The sequence below is a fragment of the Perognathus longimembris genome, chromosome 7, assembly GCF_023159225.1.
Source record: "Perognathus longimembris pacificus isolate PPM17 chromosome 7, ASM2315922v1, whole genome shotgun sequence".
NCBI lineage: Eukaryota > Metazoa > Chordata > Mammalia > Rodentia > Heteromyidae > Perognathus > Perognathus longimembris.
This window is the reverse complement of record NC_063167.1, coordinates 73,493,930-73,506,350: the sequence shown is the minus strand read 5'-3', so window position 1 is coordinate 73,506,350 and position 12,421 is coordinate 73,493,930. Positions and strand designations below refer to the sequence as shown.

Sequence of the window (12,421 nt, the reverse complement as noted above, 5' to 3'; positions counted from 1 at the left end):
CTGCTTGCACTGCAGGAAGACTTTGGGTATGAGAATATAGTGTTGCCCCAGGCCACTGCATGCCCTGAGGCCAGACCAGACCACAGTCAGGGTGCCCCACACAAGATTGGCTTTTCCTGGGCGGAGACAAGTGAGGTGCAGAGAGAAATAGACTGGCAAACATACATATGCTTTTTTTGTGTGTGTGGAATCATTTTTTTAAATATTTAAATACAAAAAGTGAGCACTGACTTTTTTTTAAACATACAGACACCACACACACACACACACACACACACACACACACACACACACACACACATAGGTCTAACAGCCAAAATGTATGGAGGAAATGAGCTCCTACTCTGTCCTCCACAGTCCCCATCCCCATCTATGGCTAAGGCTTCAGCAAGCCTTGCGCCTCTCCAGCAGATCCCTGGGGGCTGCTGTGTACTACTGCTTCAATGCATTTCGTCAGTTTTGTATGGTGTGCATGTTCATCCCCAACATCTCCATCTTAAAAAAAAAAAAAAGCCAGGGGTGGGGCTCTCCCACTGGCCTTAGTTTCTACCCCACAGTGGGAATAAGGAGAGCAATTTACTGAAGGGATGAGAGCCAGTGCTGGAGTAACCATCCACATGGCTGCACTGTGGTATCAGAATGAGGACAGCGTGGAGGGTATAGTTGCAGGTTGGGAGTCTTTTCTTGAGACAAGGAGATCTGGAGAATTTTCCCCATCAGGTTTGGATAGATCATCGTGCCAAAATTTAAAAGAAGGAAAAAGAAATCCAAATAATCAGCAGTTCAAACACAACTGAATCTCAAAGTTCTCCCACCTAGACTTCTCAAATATAACAATCTAGATTTTTCCAGGAAGTAAAGGTAGGGCTCCTGGCATTCCTCCTGACAGCCCCTGTATTAGGTCCTAGAAGTATCTGCCGCTGCTGGAGCTGCTGCTGGAGCTGCTGCTGTTGCTCCATTTGCAATTTTTCTGTCTCAAAGACAACAGGAAGAACCAGGATCATTGAAGTAGAGTGGGGGTTCACTACAATGAAACGGGGTCCCCCCAAGAGTCCACCACAGTCTCCAGCTACAAGATGACAAAAAGACAGTTTTATTGGGGAAGTAAAAAGTGAACAAAAAGTGAACTGACCGGCCTTGGGGGCAGCCCGGACCCGGGAGCTGAAACTGCCGACCACGAGTGCAAGGTCAGGGCCCAGACTCGGGAGCTGGAGCCGCCCGCACGTGTTGCAGCCCAGACTCGGGAGCTGGGACCGCGTGTGTCCGTGTGGCCTTCCAGCCTGGTTATAAGGCAAACATCACAGACAAACTTGTCACACGCCGGTGACCAATGAAGATACAATACTTACAGAGCATGCTAGGCCGCACGCAGGTGGCCAATAGAGTTACAGTCTGTCTCATAATATTTATTTGAACTAACCTATCATTCTAGTTAGAATTGACGCATGGATTTGGCGGGGCTCACATGATGCAGGCGGATATGCCTACTCATAGGGGTTCCCTTGAAGCTCCCAGGCCTCAGGTGGTTAATCTACATAACTTATCATAATAAAGAGGACACAGGTTCTCTTGAAGCTCCCAGGCCTCAGGTAGTCAATCTACATAGTAAAGGGGAGCTTCCCTGAATAGGGTGGGGCTTAGTGGAGATGGAGTTGGCTTTTGCTCTTATCTGAGCTGGAGTCAACCTGAAGTCCCTCCACAGCTGTTGATGGCACTGGGCAGATCTGGCCTCCCTATTACAATCAAAAAGGAGGTGGTCCCAATCCACAAGGCTGCCCTGGAAAACCTGTACATTTTCTGAGCCACGAAGAGGGAGAGATCAAAGGTGGCTCCGGCCGTGGACTGGATCCTCTCTGGGAACATCTCCGTCAGACCCCAGAGTCTCTCCGACAGGGTCTCGTCTAGCTCGTCGCTCGGGAGCAGCTCGGGGAGCAGCTCGTCCACGGACACAGGCTCCCCAGCGCCGCCGGTGGCGGCGGCGGCCATGGCTGTAAGGGACACCAGAAGCGGAAGGGAGCAGCTACATATGCTTTTCTCATGAAACTATACCTGCATCTGAAGAGCCAGACTTTGAAGTCAGGCCCCACTTTACCACACGAACCCCACTTTACCACGTGAACCTGAGATAAGCAGGCCCTGTAAGCAAACTCAGGACAAGCTTATTAGGGCCCAGCCGGTTGAGAACTCTAACCACTGGGAATGCTTAACTCTAACTGCCCCCAGAGTGCCTTGAGCCCAGATTTGTACCTGTGTCCTAATCTCGCTTGCTTGAACACCTGATGGCTGTAACTTTGTTTTTTGCCTTTATAAGCCCTGTGCAATCGCAGCTCGGGGCTTCCTCCTAACCTCCGCTGTGTCGGTGGGTAGGACGAGGCCCGAGTTGCAGCTCGCCTGAATAAAGCCTGGCTTTTGCATTTCGGAATGTCTGAGTCTCGGTGGCCTTCTTGGTGGTCGTTTCACGACTTGGCATAACACATCCATATTCCTATTTACCTGCATCACTGGTATCCCTGTATTGAAAAGCCTGGAAAGCAACCCCACTAGCCACCTTGTTTTTCCTCTGGGCAGGGTGGGAGGTGGATAGGATAGGCTGTTGATTGGTTTACTTTTCCCTCTGGCCCCACCTTTGAAAAAAGTAATGTGAATAGCAAACTCCACCACTGCTCTTTCTGCAACTTCCTGGTAGCTGCTGTGGCTCCATGCTGCTTACCCAGGGCCAACCTCTACCCAGGTGGAACTTGTTCACAGCTGGAATAATTCTGACTTTCAGGTTGGATTTCTTTTTTTTTTTTAAATTTCTTCGCTCTGCTATTTTTTAGGAAGTTAAGTGACTGTATAATACATGGTGAGGTTTCTCTATCAAGTGGGCTCAGGTTTGGTGAATTTTACCCTGCCAGCACCAGCTCATACTGAGTAACAGGAATTTCTGAGACAACAGGAGCTATGTAAACCTACCTTGTTTCAAAGATGTAAAGCAAAGGGTAGAGGGGCTGGGGATATGGCTTAGTGGTAGAGTGTTTGCCTTGCATACATGAAGCCCTGGGTTCGCTAGAAGTGGCGTTGTGGCTCAAGTGGTAGAGTGCTAGCTTTGAGCAAAAAGAAGCCAGGGACAGTGCTCAGGCCCTGAGTTCAAGACCCAGGACTGGCAAAAAAAACAATGAACCACAAGAAAACTGGAAGTGGAGTCATGGCTCAAGTGGTAGAGTGCTAGCCTTGAGCAGAAGAGCTCAGGTACAGCACCTAGGCCCAGAGTTCAAGCCTCACAACTGACACACACACACACACACACACACACACACACACACACACACACAAGCAAAGGGTAGAGCTCAGTCTTAGAAGAATTGTCTAATTTGGGGGCTGGGAATATGGCCTAGTGGTAGAGTGCTTGCCTCATATACATGGGTTCAATTCCTCAGCACCACATATATAGAAAAAGCCAGAAGTGGCGCTGTGGCTCAAGTGGTAGAGTGCTAGCCTTGAGCAAAAAGAAGCCAGGGACAGTGCTCAAGCCCTGAGTCCCAAGCCCCAGCACTGGCAAAAAAATAAAATAAAATAAATTGTCTAATTTGGACAAGGAAGTGGGCTGTCCCACAGCACTGCATGGAAAGGTCCTTTCTTTTGGAGTATTATTACTGACACAGAGCCAGCCTGGGAGAATACCTTGAGGAAAGCTCCAGGAATGAAGGAACCCAGGTGCCATGAGCCTATGTCCTGTTGGCTTCTCTCAATACCAAACACTTCTAGCCATTTGCCTCCGAAGACAAAATGAGTCAGTTCTCCTGACCCTAGAACTTTCACTTCTGCTGTAACTGATATTTGCCTCCACCCCATCTTTCCTCGCCCTACTCTTCTCTCTCCCTGATGCCTAGGTGCTCTTGTTTCTTCTTTTTTTCCCCCATTTCTAGGTTTTCTTGTTGTGTTTGTTTTACAAACCTTTGATACATATTGTTCCTCAATGCCTGTCCAGGAAAAAGACGTCATTCTAACAATGCCAACCTTGTTTACTCAGTATACACATGTCAAGAGACATGTTTCTAAAATGAAATGTTTCTAAAGGGATAGAGAGGGAGAAAAGGAGGGCAGAGGTGAAACTTCAAAAAGAAATGTGCTCAATACCTGACCTATGTAACTGTAAACCCTCTGGACATGCCTTTACAATAAATAAATAAAGGATAGAGATGCTTGGTCTGGCAATGGATAAGGATAGCTCTCCTGTTTCATAAGGATAGCTTCCGTGAACTACCTGAGCTGTCTCCTACAGGTACCACAATACTAGACCAAAAAGTAATCTTCAGTGCTACATAACAGAACTGCTCTAATCAAGTTTCTATTGGAAATGTAGAACATCCTAAACTGAAAAAGCAGCATCTAGTCAAGGGAATAAACTATGTGGTATGAATTGTGTTTGCTCTCTAGTCACCAAGTTAGGAGTGGGTAACACTGTTCTTTAGGTGTATGGACTGAAAGGGACCCCACAGTACATGGAACTTTCTTTTGCTCCTGAAACTTCATCTAAATGGATGTGATTCACACAGGTGAAGCATAGGTTGGAAACTGGATTCTCAAGAGAAAAAATGGTTGCCAAGTGTTGGCAGCTCGTCTGTAATAGTAGCTAGTAAGGAGGTTGAGATCTGAGGATCATTGTTGCTAGAAGAGCAGGAAATTCTGTGACAGTCTTATCTCCAGTTAATCACCAAAAAGCAGAAAGTGGAGTTGTGACTCAAGAGAGAACTCTAGCTGTGCGCAGAAAAGATTAGGGACAGCAACCAAGCTCAGAGTTCAAGTTCTAGGACCACAACACAGGCATATCCAATGCTTTGTTCAATAATTCCCATTCACCACAGAAATTCAAGAAAATAAACTGATTTCCCTTTTGATGGTTTCTTGCTGGTTGTTCTTGTGGTGGTTGTCTGGACACTAATAAGCTTAGAGTTCTCTGCTTGTTGCCCAAATACTCCCCAGTGAGCCAGAGCCATAACTCCACACATCTTGTGTTCCTCTTCATTTTTTCTCATTTGTTGGTTTGAATTTTTTTTCCTCTTCCACTAGTTTGAAAATGCCACTTTACATCATCTCTCTAAAGCGACTTTACATCTCTCTAAACCAAACAATTACTAAATAAACATAAAAAGGTCTAGGATAGACCTGCCAGGAGCACAATAGCTCAACAGCTACATACGTATGATTATATAAGATGAGGCTAAGCAAAATGAACTCCAAGAGATGGAAACAGGAGGATTTTACTGTTGTCAATGTTTAATGTACTAGGTGAATTTCCTTTGACGTACCCCCTGTGGTCACTGTATATGATTCTGGTACACCGGATATTGTATATATGCTTATCTGAACTGGGGAAGAGAAAGGAAAATGAAGGAGGGTGTAACAAATATGACAAGAAATGTACTCACTACCTTATTATGTAACTATACCCTCTCTGCACATCACCTTATCGATAAAATTTAATAATAAAAAAATTGTTCTAAAACAAAAAAGAAAATGCCAGATGGTTTAGGTACTGAGTTGCCCTAGATCTTCTTACAAACCTCTGTGTTGCTGTTCCAGAAGGAAGGAGGGGCCTATGGAGAATCCTTTAGAGAAATCTCTGCTTGCACTGCAGGAAGACTTTGGGTATGAGAATATAGTGTTGCTCGAGGCCACTGCATGCTCTGAGGCCAGACCAGACCACACTCAGGGTGCCCCACACAAGGCTGGCTTTTCCTGAGCAATGGAGGCAGGTGAGGTGCAGAGAGGCATAGACTGGCAAACATACATATGCTTTTCTCATGAAACTATACCTGCACCCATATTTCTATTTACCTGCATCACTGGTATCCCTGTATTGAAAAGCCTGGTAAACAACCCCACTAGCCACCTTGTTTTTCCTCTGGGCAGGGTGGGAGGTGGATAGGATAGGCTGTTGATTGGTTTACTTTTCCCTCTGGCCCCACCTTTGAAAATAGAAAAGTAATGTGAATAGCAAACTCCACCACTGCTCTTTCTGCAGCTTCCTGGAAGATGCTGTGGCTCCATGCTGCTTACCCAGGGCCAACCTCCACCTAGGTGGAACTTGCTCACAGCTGGAATAACCCTAACTCTCAGGTAGGATTTGTGTTTTTAATTAATTTCTTCTCTACTCTTTCTTGGCGGGGGGTGGGGGGGGTTAGAAGTAACTGCACAATACATGAACCCAGGCTGCTTCATCAACTGAGTTAAAATTTGGTGAATTTTAGCCAGCCAGGAGCTTTAGCTTATACTGAGTACAGTGAATTTCAGGGCCAACCTGAGCTATTTAGGACCATCTTGTCTCAAATACAAGCAGCTAGAAGTGGAGTCTAGCCTCAGAGGAATTGACTCACTTGGGCAGGGACCTGAGTTTTTCCTCTGTGCTGGATGGAAACAACAGAAAGTTGGCATTTCAGGGAAATAACCTTCTCAGTACCAGAGTTCTGAGGGGGAAGTAGTTGCTCATTTCCAGAACATGGGGTTTCACAATGGATATTTATCATCTAATGCTTTCAAGTGTTTAACTCACCTGATCAAAAACTCAAATACTTGCTCTTCATTAGTGACCAGAAGTAGCTGCCCAATGCTGCACTGACCCCAAAAAGATGAGCCAACTGGCCTGTGGTTCCCGTGGCCCTCAACTCCCCAGAAGCAGTATCACCCAAACTGTGAAAATGATGCAGCAGAAGAAGAGACCAGTGCAGCTCAGCATTCCCCCACCAGAAGAGGAGAATCTCTGGGTAAATAGGAGCTTGGGACCCTCCAGCATCACACGCTCCAGAAATCACACAAGTGGTCAGCCAGCACTCTAGTGTCCTGTGGAGTTGTCCTCTCCCATTCTCCACTTCTCAACTCCATGGCTCCTTACCTGGCACGTGAAGCCACGCAGACACCAAAAATGGCAACCTCAGTTGATCCATGTCCACTTATCCAGCTCTCCCGATTACTGTTAAAATACTGGATATGTTCTGTCTGTTGGTTGCTTCAGAACATTACTTCATGTGGCCCTTCTCAATGAAGACTTTAAGAATACACATCTTTTTTGTGTGTTTTTTTTTAATTAACAAGAAGTAAGCCTCCAAGTGCCCTTTGTAGACAGAATACTGAAATGAAAACGGGAAGATCTGTATATAGATTGACTCTTCTGTGCTCTTAGTCTGCATGGTCACTCTAACCACTTCTGTCCTGTTTCCCTCACAGGTGAAATGTAAAAACTGCAGTGCCTATGGCCACAATGCAAGGAGCAAGAAGTGTCCAATCAAATCTTGCCAGGGTTCCGTGATTCTCATGCCCTTGGGCCTCAAGAAAGAGAAAATGAAGAACCAGAAATCACTGAATCGCCAGGAGTCAAGACCTTTGAACCAGGCTGTAGGTCACAAGGAACAGACAAGATGGTGAGAGGATGGGTAGAGGTATAAACAAATGGCAGCAACTGAGACTTAGGGCCAATATCTCTCCATCCTCCCATCCCCAACTTGCACAGCCATGTCCACCCAATAATGGGCCAAGTAGGGAGAGAAGGCCAAGAGCTTCCATGTCCCCGGAGAAGCTGTGCAAAAGGCAGGAGCGCAGGAATGGTTGATGTCTCTAACATTTAGTCAGTGAGTAAGAGGAGCCAGTACAACTAGGTACTTGACTGAGAAAATACAATAAATTCCCAGTGAACCTCATTTATGCTTCATAAAAATGGTCCAGGATGTTGGCAAGGGTCTGACAAGAGGAAGGTGAACACTCTGCCTGCATCCTAGCACTATAACCTGGGGTCCAGTGAAACACTCTCAGTTCTTGAAGGAACAAAGAATTTGTTCCAATATGTAGGTGGGAACAGACTTTAACCTTCAACTTCGGTTATTCCTCAGGCTAGCAGAGCAACAGGGAAAGGCTGTGCTCCCACAAGTTCCCAGGAGTCCCCAGGAGGAGAAGGAGCAGCACAATTGGCCAGAAGTGATAGAGTCCTGTAACTACCTGAGGGTGAGTGTCCTCCCACGTACCCTGCCCCTTTCCTCTTCTCAGTCATTCTGAGGGCTTCATTCCATGTCCCTTCTTCAGGAAGATGAGTTCATATCACACATGCACACTTGTAGCCTCATTGACCTGTGGGTCATGAATCATCTGTTTTCAGGAATGTTTGCATGGGATATAAAATTCCACCATGGCACACAAAAGTGACCAGCCAATTGTGTTTAGTCATTTCACCCATGTCAAACTTACAGTGACTATAGACATTATATCACACAATCCATCCACCTGTTGCTAGTGGCTTGTTCCCTATCACAACCAAGTTGGTACTTCCTATACTCCTCCATATCCATGGAGATAACGACTTCTCTGCCTAGGGTCAACCCAGCCATTCCCAGGCTAAGTACAGTTTGCAATCTCCCTATCTCAGTGGCCTGAACATCTGGGCCTTCCAAGGGGAACCCATGCCTTCTTGCTCTTCTTGAAAATTTACCCTGGCCCTTTATTTGCTCTTCATTTCACTGTTCTTGGGTCCACTCTATTTGAATAAATTTGAGTTTCATTTGATGTGGCACATGTACCCACGAATAATGGATGTGTTTGTCTTTCCTGCAGCAACCAACCAGACCAACCCTGTACCATGGAAAAGGGAAGAGGTCCATCCCAAATCTGATTCAAGAAAGCCAGTCTCTTGCCAACAAAGCATATAGGACACCCACACGTCCACTGGTGCCTCCCACCCAAGGACCTACTCTTGCAATCTCACAAGGGTACAGTCCAGGTCAGCAGGGGGTGATCCAGGGCAAGTCCCTGCTGGCAGTAAGGCACCTTAGACAGGATCCTGCTCTCCATGTTGAGCTGACAGAACAAGGGACAGTTGGCCAAGTTGTTGACCAGGCTGCCACCAAAATGCATAGCATGGGACAGGTGGTCTGGCAACCAAGGCCAGCCCAGTCTCCTGAGGAGAAACAGCTCTACCTCCCAGAGACAGTAAGCAGAGAATGCCATGAATCCAAAACCCCAGGCAAGAGAGCTGCCCTGGGACCCATGCAGACTGGCCAGAACCCCCGAAAGAAACAAAGACTTCTCCCCAGCCCAAGCCCTGGGCACAACACTGGAGGAGCAGGGCTCTCAGTAGGAGCTCTCAGTATGAGCACACTGGATCTACAAGCTTCTCCCCAGGCCAATAAGCAGAGAGCTGGCCAGGTGGCAAGCTCTCAACTCCAGCCATTACCTGACTTCCTTCCAATGCAATCTGACCAGCCCCACACTGGCACCCAGAACCGTGTGTCCAGCCACTGCTCAGGCCAGCCGCTCAGAATGGTCTTAACAAGATTGCACCATGACACGTGGACCTCTAGGTTTCTGATCATTCCCTCCTCCCATAGTCCAGAGAAGGCCAGCCCTTCTGCTAGCAAACTTCTTATGCTGGGCAAGGCTGAGGGACACAGCTCTGTGGTCTCACACCATGTCCTGCATGAGGATCTCAGGCTCTCTGAGGAGAGTGACATCAAATCAGCCTTCTTCTGAAAAACTCAATGTCTATTGCCAGCTGACTTAGAGAAGACTCTGTTGCATCAAAAAGACAGAGGGATACTGACTACCTATTAAATCCCAACCTTCTGCAGCTTTAGAACTGAGTAAAAAGCTGAGTGGTAGTGGCTCATGCCTATATTTCTAGCAACTCTGGATGCTGAGAACTGAGGACTATGGATCATACCAGCTCAGGCAGGAAAGACCTTGACACTCTTATCTCCAATAACCGCCCCCCCCCCAAAAAAAAAGCACTGGCAGTTAAGTGGTTGCTCAGGTGGTAGAGTAGTTGCCTTGAGCACAAAATGCTCAACAACATTCCCAGGCCCTGAGTTCACGCAACAGAACTAGCACACACATTAAAAAATCTGTGAGTAAAGGTAAGAGGTAGAGTTCCAGAGGCTTCTGGAAAGAGACAAAAAGTACTGCCACAGTGAATCCAACAGAAGTTCATGCCACATTCAGAGAATCTAAGAACAAAGATAAAGTGGAATATGACTTTACTCAAGAGTTAAGTTACTATTCAAATGATTTTGGACTCTAATTTCATGTACCTGAAATCCTACAGATAACTTTTAGGTAGTGGTATAATGGCTGTATCTTTGGAAACTGTCTTTCAGCAGTTCCCTGATGGGGAGATGTGACACTCAATTTTGTCTGTGGAAACCAATGCTTGCTTGGTTTCCTACCTGGTGAATTTATTCATATGTAAATACATATTTACAATTATATTGCTAATAAAATTTTGTCTAAATATGTCTTGCATGTCCACATTTTTCCTGTCTCAGTAGTGCTTGTCTTTCACCAAATCATTTCTTGGCTCAGGCCTATAATCCTAGCTACTTGGGAGGCTGAAACCTAAGGATCAAGGCTCAAAGCCAGACCATGCAGGGATGTCCATGAGAAACTTTTTCAAAAATAACTATTCATGGACCTGAGAATATGGCTTAGTGGTAGAGTGCTTGCCTAGCATGCATGAAGCCCTGAGTTTGATTCCTCAATACCATATAAATAGAAAAGTCCAAAAGTGGTACTGTGACTCAAGTGGTAGAGTGCTATCCTTGAGCAAAAGAAGCTCCAACACAGTGCCCAGGCCCTGAGTTCAAATCCCAGAACTACTACTACTACTAATAATAATAGCTATTCAAAATCTAACTGCTCCAGTATAGCTCGATGTGGATCTGTGGCTTAACTGGTATGATGCTAGCACTAAGCAAAAAGCTGCTGAGGGCTGGGCACCAGTGACTCATGCCTGTAATCCCAGCTACTCAGGAGACTGAGATCCAAAGATCTCAGTCCCAGTCCGAGCCAGCTCGGGCAGGGAAGTCTGTGAGACTCTTATCTCCAATTAATCACAGAAAAAGCTGGAAGTGGTGCTGTGGCTCAAGTAGTAGTGTGCTAGCCCTGAGCAAAAGGAGTTTAAGGGACAATGCCCAGGTTCAGAGTTCAAGGCCCAAGACGGGCAAAAAAAAAAGAAGAAGAAGAAGCTACTCAGGGTCTTCCAGGGCTCTGGGTTCAAGTACCAGGTAAGTCATAAAACAAAAAATCATTTCTATTTACCAAAGGATTCATAGCATCATAGGAAGACCTTGGCAGTATCTAGAGATGGTTCTAAATCCACCACTCAGGCAATACTCTGTACACTGTGTCACTCTGTGCATATTCATCAAGGTAGGTGGCGCTGAATCCTGTAGGCTTGTGTGTGTGGATTTCTGATTGCAGCTCGCTTCCTAATTCTCTTCATTAAAATCACCTGAATCCCCCACAGTTCAAAATAGTGTTATATTCATATGGAAAATTCATTGTATTATTCCATCAGAACCCAATGATTCTGAAACACATCAAATTGAGCCTTAGTCCTGATTCATCAGAACCTTCAATTGCCTTTGAAGGCCTGCACTGGGAGTTTGAATCCACCGGGGTGATTCAAAAGGCAGCCCGCAAAGTTGGAGAATGGGGAGGTGGTCCCAAGTCGCAAGTCATTTACAGGCCATCTCCACTGTCTACCTTAGGATGATTGCTCACCTCAGTGTTCTGAGAATCTTGATGGCGATGTGGAGAGCCCCTTCTTAATAATACCTGGAGCTGGCCCTCTTTAGCACACTCGGCACCTATGGCAGAAGGAGGCAAGAGGCAGGAATGCTTTCCAGACCCCCCAAGCTGACAGGAAAGGAGGTAGCCTAGTCCCTGTATACCTGCTGGATGAAGTGATGCAAGGCACTTAGAGGGCACAAGACAGGGCATATGCAGCAACCAAGGCTGCAGAAGTCACTGGTACTCCCCCACATTTAGGAGAGGTGCTTCAACTTGGTACCTGGTTTGCAGACCCTCCAGGTAATTGTCTGTTCTTTGTTACTGGCACATGTTGAGGCAGCTCATGCCTCTGTGGATGTACCTGGGCCAGAGCTCCAGAAGTCCCTTCTCATCTCATCCCCACTGGTCCATGTGGGGCTTGAGGGTCAGATTCTGATCTACACTGCAGTTACTCCCATTCTGCAGCCTCCCACTTCTGCTGCAAACAAACAAGTTTAGAGTCTGATCCAACTTATGCATAGCCGGTGGTATAACTTGAAATAAGCTACAGAAAGGAAGAGCACAGTTGTTGTGAGCCTTTATGCTCAAATTTTAGTAGAAATAGTAAAAATGAACTCAAATATCAATTCAACATATCCAAAAATATGGAGCAGGACATGTTAGTACATGCTTGTAATTCCAGCACTATTCTTTGGATCAGGGGAAGGAAGATAATGAGTTTGAGGCCAGCCTGGGCTACATAACAAAGCACAGACTCAATCACCATCCTCCCCCAAAAAATTTTTAACTAGGAAAATTGCCATGCTTAGCAAGTATTTTCTTACAAACCATAGCTACAATGTCAAAGAGGAATAGGAACAACACAGTAGACATTGCAATGGGGTAAAAA

At 46.1% G+C, this 12,421-nt stretch overlaps 2 protein-coding genes across 2 annotated transcripts; one reads left to right on the top strand and one right to left on the bottom strand.

Annotated features, from left to right (window-relative positions):
• Positions 1-824: 824 nt before the first annotated feature.
• LOC125355745 (mitochondrial import receptor subunit TOM22 homolog) lies at positions 825-1,986 on the bottom strand. Its single transcript, XM_048352157.1, has 3 exons — positions 1,793-1,986; positions 1,133-1,167; positions 825-1,024 (listed from the first exon to the last, which is right to left on the bottom strand). Exons 1-3 carry the CDS (start codon positions 1,984-1,986, stop codon positions 825-827), a joined length of 429 nt encoding a protein of 142 aa, XP_048208114.1.
• A 4,644-nt stretch (positions 1,987-6,630) lies between these two features.
• LOC125355744 (protein FAM90A27P-like) lies at positions 6,631-9,380 on the top strand. The gene is made up of 5 exons (XM_048352156.1): positions 6,631-6,746; positions 7,207-7,400; positions 7,866-7,977; positions 8,581-8,784; positions 9,354-9,380. Exons 1-5 carry the CDS (start codon positions 6,681-6,683, stop codon positions 9,378-9,380), a joined length of 603 nt encoding a protein of 200 aa, XP_048208113.1. The 5' UTR covers positions 6,631-6,680.
• The last annotated feature ends 3,041 nt before the right edge of the window (positions 9,381-12,421 follow it).

Bases quoted from the DNA above. Each gene is read 5' to 3' on its own strand.
- LOC125355744 (XM_048352156.1), top strand. From the start codon at position 6,681: ATGATGCAGCAGAAGAAGAGACCAGTGCAGCTCAGCATTCCCCCACCA. The intron at 7,978-8,580 runs GTGAGTGTCCTC...TCTTTCCTGCAG, and splicing joins AGTCCTGTAACTACCTGAGG to CAACCAACCAGACCAACCCT. The intron at 8,785-9,353 runs GTAAGGCACCTT...CTCCTCCCATAG, and splicing joins AGGGCAAGTCCCTGCTGGCA to TCCAGAGAAGGCCAGCCCTT.
- LOC125355745 (XM_048352157.1), bottom strand. From the start codon at position 1,986: ATGGCCGCCGCCGCCACCGGCGGCGCTGGGGAGCCTGTGTCCGTGGAC. The intron at 1,168-1,792 runs GTACAGGTTTTC...CGTGGTCGGCAG, and splicing joins CTCTTCGTGGCTCAGAAAAT to TTTCAGCTCCCGGGTCCGGG. The intron at 1,025-1,132 runs GTCAGTTCACTT...GTTTCATTGTAG, and splicing joins CCGGGCTGCCCCCAAGGCCG to TGAACCCCCACTCTACTTCA.